Raw genomic sequence first — 7,777 nt, 5'->3', positions numbered from 1 at the left:
GGTGCCCCCCTTATGGGAGTTACAGTCTAGTGATCAGAGAATAGAGAATATGTGATTGATATTTAGATGGAGAGATAACAAAATTTCCAGAGAGCATCAGGGGCTCTGACGGAAATAAAGCAGATTAAGGATGGGACAGAGATATCTCTACAGCAGATGGTCAGGGAAGGCAACATTTGAGCAGAGACCTGAACAAAGAGGACCCAGCCTTGCAAAGATGTGGGCAGGGGAAAGGATGTGAGGTGGCAATGAGTGTGCCTTGCTGGAGAAACAGCAAGGGGAGGAGTGAGGCAGAGATGGAAGGAGATGAGGTCGGAAAGGTAGGCAGGAGCCAGATCACGACCTTCGGGGCTCCAGTGAGGACTTTGGGCATTTTCTACAGTGTAGTGGAGGCCAGTAGAGGGTTTTAAGCAGGGGGCAACATGATCAGATTTATATATTATAAAAGGAACTGATTTAGGCCCAGCCTGGGAGATGCAGAAACAAAATGTAAGACCATGGGGTCACTCCACAAACAGGAGAGGTGGGGACTCAAGAAAGGAGGACTTCTGGGAGGTAGAGTTAGGCTAGAGAGTCACAGAGGCTTCCAGGAAGAGGTGGCATTCGAGTCAGGCTTTAAAGAATGGACAAGATTACTAACTGTGACCTTGAACAATATATCCGATCTTGCTAACCCTGGGTTTCTTCATCTGCCAAATGAGCATCATAGTAGAATTATCTCATTGTTATTGTGAGTGCAGAAGTAGCAGGGAATGGTCAAAGATAACAATGGAGAAATAAGGAACAATTATGGCAACATTACACGCTAATAATAATATCTAACACTTTTAAAGGACCTACTGTTGCTTCAGGCAATAAATCTCTGCTACAACCGTATAAGGTAAATACTATTATCATCTCCATTTAACAGAAGAGAAATCTTAGTGTTAGGAAAAATAAGTTATACAGGGTTATACAGCTAATAAATGACAGAGCTGGGGTTCAGACCCAAGCAGGACACTGTACACTTTGGGGCCTCTGATGAAGGTAGTAGAAGATTGGACTCTGACAACAAATGTGGTTCAGGTCTTTACCCCACTTTTTGCAGGCTGTGTGATCTTAGTCAAGTGACCTCGTGTCTCTGAGCTCAGTTTGCTAGTCAACAAAATGAGTAGTTTGCTAGATAATTTCATGTAAAGGACTTATCACTGTGCCTGCCACATAATAGTCTCCTGTTAAACACCAGCCAGGATTATTATCATTGTTAGTGACCGTAGGCAGCAAGTAAGCTGGAACCATTCAATGTGCTTGGGGGATATATCAGTCATATTTTGTCACAATAGTGTTGTGTAACAAACCGTCCCCAAAACTCAGTATCTTCAAACTCCGTGACATTTATTACTGCTCATACATTTGCAGGCCAGCTGGAGGGTAAACTGATTTAGGTGAGACTCAGCTGGAAAGGCTTTACTCCGCGTATCTCTCGTCTTCCTTAGGCCAGCGGTCCCCAGGTCCCCAACCCTTTTGGCACCAGGGACCGGTGCTCCTATGAGAATCCCATGCCTGATGATCTGAGGTGGAGCTGAGGCCGTGATGCTGGCGCTGGGAGTGGCCGCAAATACAGATGAAGCTTCGCTCTCTTGCTCACCTGCCGCTCACCTCCTGCTGTGTGGCCCGGGGCGGGGGAGGGTTGGGGTCCCCTGCCTTACACCATCTGGCTAGCCAAGGCACGTTCTCCTGGTGATGGCAAAAGGGCAAGAGGGCAAGCAGGCAGGCAAGGCCTCTTAAGGCCTCGGCTTGGACCCGGCACTCTCACTTCTGCCTCATGCTGTTGGCCGAAGCCAGTCACACGGCCAACCACAGTAAAGGATGGAGAAACGCGCTCTGCCTGTTTAGTGCAAAGACCTGCAAAGTCACGTGGCAGAGCGCGACAAAGAAAGGAGTAGAATTGGGGCCGTGAGTGCAGTATACCACAGGGGATGACAAAGGAAACCCTGTTCACCCCTTCTCATGGATTCTAGTTCCCACTCTGGGGAGGCTGAGAATTCAGAGCCTAGACTAAGGAGAACCAAGGCCTTGGCCATCAACCTTCCACTTAGTTCCCCGGACCCCAGGTTGGAGTCAGGGGGGCAGAGGATGCAGGGGGAGCTCCCTGCCCCTGGGAGAGAACGAGGAGCAGCTTGCAGTTGAGGCAGGGGCAGGACACATGCTCTGTGCCCCAGCAGGTCTGGGGTGACCTATCTTTCTTCCTACCCCACAGTCCTTATTCTGGAGGCCATCGAGAACCACAACCTCGCAGACACGGTGCTCAAGATCACGGACTTCGGCCTGGCCCGCGAGTGGCACAAGACCACCAAAATGAGCGCTGCAGGGACTTACGCCTGGATGGCCCCGGAGGTTATCCGTCTCTCCCTCTTCTCCAAAAGCAGTGACGTCTGGAGGTGCTGATGGTGGGGCTGGGGAGGCCTCCTGAAAATGAGGGCGGGAGGAGCGGGTGAGGGCAGAGTGGGAGGGACAGTCTCCCACTGAAGCCAGGGGCCGGACCTGGCAAAGGGACCTGCCAGCAAGGTCAGACTGGTCATCAGACAGGTCTCTAAGCAGGTGTCTGCTAGCAGAAGTGGCAGCTGAAGAAGTCTTGAATTATAGCAAAAACTTCCAAAGATGTAGAGCTAGAATGTCAGCATTAAAGGCCCCTCAGACTCCATTCGATACACTGCCCCCGCTTGTCGAACAGAAAATTGAGGCCTTTTGTGGCAACCATTCATTCATTCATTCATCCGACTGTGTGGGGTGCTAGGGATACAGTAGTAAATAAAAATAGGCACATCCCTGCTTGCAGGGTAGTAAGTAAATTCATACACAAGAAGCTGAAAGAACCTGTTTTTAAGTTATAAAATAATGTTTAAAAGGTAATCCACCAAAAAAAAGTATTAGTGTTACAAGCCCGGTTGATGGAGGGCTGGAGGATGGCTTTGCAAAAGGCTTTTCTCAGAAACGATACTTGAACTGAGTTCTGGATGATAAGGAGACAGACTCTCATGGAGAGTTTGGGGGAAAGAAGCTTCCCAGGCAGAGCGAACAGCTGGCACAAGGGAGGTACTGAGGTGAGAACGAGCTTGGTGTGTTCTAGAAACAGCTACAAGGGCCCCTGTGGCTGGCTGGAGCAGGCAAGGAGGGACGTGGCAGGAGATGACATAGTGGAGGGAGCTAGAGGGCCGCACACAGGAGGCTCTGGACTCGGGCATATTCTAAGAGCAATAGAAGGCCATTAGAGGCATTTATGAATGACGTGATCTGATTCAGCATTATCGCATTCAGCATTAGCGGCTGTTTGGTGGAGAATGGGCTATGGGGGAAGGAGGGGGCGGGAGGCCAGGGAGGAGGCTATTGCCATTGCCACTGAGTCTTGATGGTGGCAGCAAAATTCTTCAAATCAGGGCCTCCTGCTAGGGAAGAGCCAAACCCAGATCATTCCCCAGCCAAGGCTGCAGATTGACCAAGCAACAGGACCATGGCTTTGGGGCAGACAGGTCAGACAGGAAGTCACCTAGAGCAGCAAAGCCCTTTGGGGGAGGTCCCGACTGGCTTCACGTCAGGTGTTTATTTGTGGTTCCAGGCGTTTAGTGGAGCCATATTTCAGCAGCAAGGAACAGAAGCCCCAAAATGAAAACAAGACTGAAGTTTCTGCTCCCATGTAAAGCTCAGGACTGATCAGATGCCCCCAGCATTAGGGACTCAGGGTCAAGATTCCTTAACAGGAGTGTTATTAGGCAGGGTACTTCTTCCTTGTGCAGTACTATCCTGTACTTTTCAGGACAGAAGTGTCCATGGTCCCCAGGCTTCAAACATCAGCAGCACTCCCTAGTCATTGTGACAATCAAAACATCCCCACAGGTTTCCAGGGATGTGGGAGAGGTGAAGGATCATGCCACCTCTAGTTACAAGCCATTTTAGCTTCCTCCACCTTGTATGGCCTCCATTCCCAAGTTCACGTCATGGTCCAAGAAGCTGCTTGAGCTCCAGCTTTTATGTCCACATTCCAACCAATAGAAAAGAGAAAAGAGGAAAGGGCATCCTTGCCCTTTAAGGACACTTCCTGTGTTCTTGCATACTACACACCCTCCTTCGTCCCACTGGCCAGAGCAGTGGTCATATGGACATACTTAGCTGCAAAGGAACATGGGACATTATTTCAGGCAGCATATGCCCCGCTCCAGTTCACCGGCGCTGTCACTGAGAATGAGGGCAGGGCTTGTGTCTGTTCGTTGCCTAGAACGGTGTCTGGGACGGAGTGGACACTTAATAGGTAGATGTCGAATGAATGCATGAGTGGACGCAGGGGGCATGGGGCTCTGCTACACATTAGACACTGCACACAATGGCGATCAGGATCCAGAAGAAGCATAGTTAACTGGAGAAGATGGACACGCAGGTGACGGTAGCACAGCGATGCAGGCTCTGGTGTTGTGTAGCCGTTAAGACACTGTCATGGGCATCAGGCAGACTGAGGCCAAGTGTAGCTCCACCACCACTTATTAGCTGTGTGACCACGGACAGGCAACGTAAGCTCTGTGGGCCCGCGCCTGCTCGTCAGGTAAAATGGGGCTCGCAGCGGTACCTTCTGCCTTCCGAGGCTGTTGCGAGGATTACTGAGAGCGCCTAGCACGGGGTTGGCCTGGCCTCAAGTAAGTGCTTTATAAATGTTAACTAGTGTTAACTTGTCTTTAGAGGTTAAGTGCCAAAGGTTCTGTGGGAGCATACAGGAGGGGCCTCTAACCCAGGTTTGGAGACTGGAATCAAGGAAGGCCACCTGGCAGAGGGGCACCTGAGTTGAAACTTAAGGGACAGTTGCACAAAGGGAAGGGTTTTCTCACCGAAGGGAACAGCATCTGCAAAGGTCAGAGGTTAGGAAGAACCTCAGTGTAGCTGCAGGATGCAGCTGGGGTTGGCACAGGGGCTGAGAGCGCTTAGAGTGAGACTGCAGAGGTCATCAAAGGTCAGGGCTGAGAAGGGTGGATTTGCCCAAGGGATGAGGGACAGAACAAAAGTGAGACTAGAGAGCAACCCCACCGCATCTATTTGGGATCAGGCCATTGGAGGTCGCATCAGGTTCTGGTGGCCTCCTCGGCCAAGGCTGGGTGTTGGGGTGAGGGACACCCACCATGGGACCAGAGGCAGGACTGGGGTACAGGACTGTGGCTGGGTGTTGGGGTGAGGGACACCCACTATGGGACCAGAAGCAGGACTGGGGTACAGGCCAGGGTTGGGGAGGGCTGTGGCCTCACCCCTCCCTCTTCCCCACCTGCAGCTTCGGGGTGCTGCTCTGGGAGCTGCTGACGGGTGAGGTCCCCTACCGTGAAATCGATGCCCTGGCCGTGGCGTATGGTGTGGCTATGAACAAGCTGACGCTGCCCATCCCCTCCACGTGCCCCGAGCCCTTTGCCCGCCTCCTGGAGGGTGAGCCAGGGCCCCGTGGACAGGGCAGGCTCAGCTTGGGGTGGCAGGGGTCCTGGAGCCCAGACCTCGCCCCTTTACACCCATGCATACCGCTGGGCCCCGGACTGAGGGAGAGGAGCCGGACCCATCAGACCACGAACGGTTCCCCCAACACAGCTGGCTCCTCGGCCCCCTGACCCTTGCCCTGGCCAGGCCTCCAGCTCTGAGGGCGACCCGTCAGGGTTCACTGGCCCTAGGATTCTTCCCCCGCCCCTGATCCTGCCACCAGTCAGGGAGCGGGTCTGGGGGTTTCTCCCTCAGGGTGTCACCAACCGGAGTAACGCCAGGAATTTGGCTTTGGATCCCTTCCCCTCGCCCCGTGGAAGCTGCCTGTCCACAGTCCCCTGAAGTCCTGCCTTCCACTGAGCAGGCCGAGGCCCCAGAGCAGGGCCGCTGACATCTCCACTCCCCCTGCCCCCTAGAATGCTGGGACCCAGACCCCCACGGGCGGCCCGATTTTGGCAGCATCTTGAAGCAGCTCGAAGTCATCGAACAGTCAGCCCTGTTCCAGATGCCACTGGAGTCCTTCCACTCACTGCAGGAAGACTGGAAGCTGGAGATTCAGCACATGTTCGATGACCTCCGGACCAAGGAGAAGGTGAAGGCAGGGGCAGGGCAGAAGGGGGAGGGATGGAGCAAGACCCCTGAGTTCCCATACCTTGGGTGGCGTATTTCCCCTGAGCCCGGAGTTTGGGGTCCATGCAGGGCCAGGGGAGCCTTTTTTGCATATTAAGAAAACACAGCCTCCTGTTGGCGGATGCGTAAGAAAGAGGGACTCTGCCCTGAAGCACTTCCGAGTGATACCGTAGGGCGCCGGAGGCTGGTTTTTAAGTTCAGCAGCAAAATGAGTGAGAGAGAAGGAAGGGGCTGCATGCAAAAAGGATTCGCAAAGTATAGATAACTGTTGGATGATGGGCAGATGGGGGCGCACTATTCTCTCTCTGCTCTTGTGGATGTTCGAAGCGTTCCAAATTGAAGAGTTGAAAAATTAAAAATCAAAGAAGGAATAAAAAGGCACCCTTTCCCTAGGCCAACATGGACCCCTGCCCTGGCATCCAGCTTGGCTAGTGAAGTGTGAGTTGGATCGTGCCCCCAGTTTGCCCCATAGCAGGACGCCCCTGTTCCGGGCCCCAGCCCGACCCAGCAGCCCTGGGGCCCGCCCCGGGGCAAAGGAGTTAAGCCCCGCCTCGCAAGCCTCCCTTCCCCTCTCCAGGAGCTCCGCAGCCGGGAGGAGGAGCTGCTGCGCGCGGCGCAGGAGCAGCGCTTCCAGGAGGAGCAGTTGCGGCGGAGGGAGCAGGAGCTGGCCGAGCGCGAGATGGACATCGTGGAGCGGGAGCTGCACCTGCTCATGTGCCAGCTGAGCCAGGAGAAGCCCAGGGTCCGCAAACGCAAGGGCAACTTCAAGCGCAGCCGCCTGCTCAAGCTGCGGGAAGGCGGCAGCCACATCAGCCTGCCCTCTGGTACCCATCTCGTCCCTTGAGCATCATCACCCAAGAGGCCACATTGGGAGCATCCCGAACCCAGGGTTTATTGCTTCCCTTTTTTTTTAAACTTGTTTTTTTTTTTTTTTAGTAAATATATCACACACAGTAAACAACCAAAAAACTGTACAGCTTAAGGAGTTAGTATAATCACCCCCGTGAAAGCAGAGAGAACATAGAGCCTGAAGTTGCCCTCCACATGCCCCCTCCAACCCCTTGCCACACCCTAAGAGTAACCCTGTCTTGACTTTCAGGGCAATTACTTTCTTACTTTTCTGTATACTTTTGTCTCCCAACTATCTGCTTCATATATTTTGATCTGCCTCTTTTTCCCCCTGATCAAAAATTTGTTGAGGATACAGCATTTATGCTGTAGCATTTCCCACAGCCTGGATTTTGCTGCCTGCATCCCCTGGTATCACGTCAGACGTCCCTATGTCCCTGGAATTTCCTATAAATTGGTATTAGCTTAAACCATATAAAATTGTTGGTGTTTAGTCATTTTTGACCTACCATAAAACAGAATTTTCACACGGATCTTAAGCCTCAATGAGTTTCAAGGTCGGGTTTGATTTTCATTGTTTTTGGCAGACTGCTCCCTAGGTAATGTCAGAAGGCACATCGTGCCGGTCGTGTCTCTCTGTGACATTACAGCCATAGAGTGATGCCTAGAACAGCACCAGCCTACAGTGCAAGTTACACGTGAAGTTTTAAACTTTCTAATAGCTATATTAAAAAGAGGAGAAAGAAACAGGTGAAATTAATTTTAATAAAATATTTCGTTTAGCCCAGTTTATCCAAAATACTGTGGTTTCACATGT

The 7,777-nt window shown here is 52.2% G+C and overlaps 1 protein-coding gene across 1 annotated transcript in view; it reads left to right on the top strand.

Moving 5' to 3' along the window:
* The window catches only part of MAP3K10 (mitogen-activated protein kinase kinase kinase 10), a 15,870-nt gene that overhangs the window by 2,846 nt on the left and 5,247 nt on the right, over positions 1-7,777 (top strand). The window contains 4 exon segments of the mRNA XM_011372320.2: positions 2,240-2,420; positions 5,288-5,436; positions 5,898-6,073; positions 6,689-6,983. Of these exon segments, the coding sequence (XP_011370622.1) occupies positions 2,240-2,420; positions 5,288-5,436; positions 5,898-6,073; positions 6,689-6,983 (801 nt within the window).

Source organism: Pteropus vampyrus, unplaced genomic scaffold, assembly GCF_000151845.1.
Source record: "Pteropus vampyrus isolate Shadow unplaced genomic scaffold, Pvam_2.0 Scaffold203, whole genome shotgun sequence".
Classification (NCBI taxonomy): domain Eukaryota; kingdom Metazoa; phylum Chordata; class Mammalia; order Chiroptera; family Pteropodidae; genus Pteropus; species Pteropus vampyrus.
The sequence above is the reverse complement of the archived record's forward strand: the minus strand, read 5'-3'. Positions and strand labels throughout refer to the sequence as shown.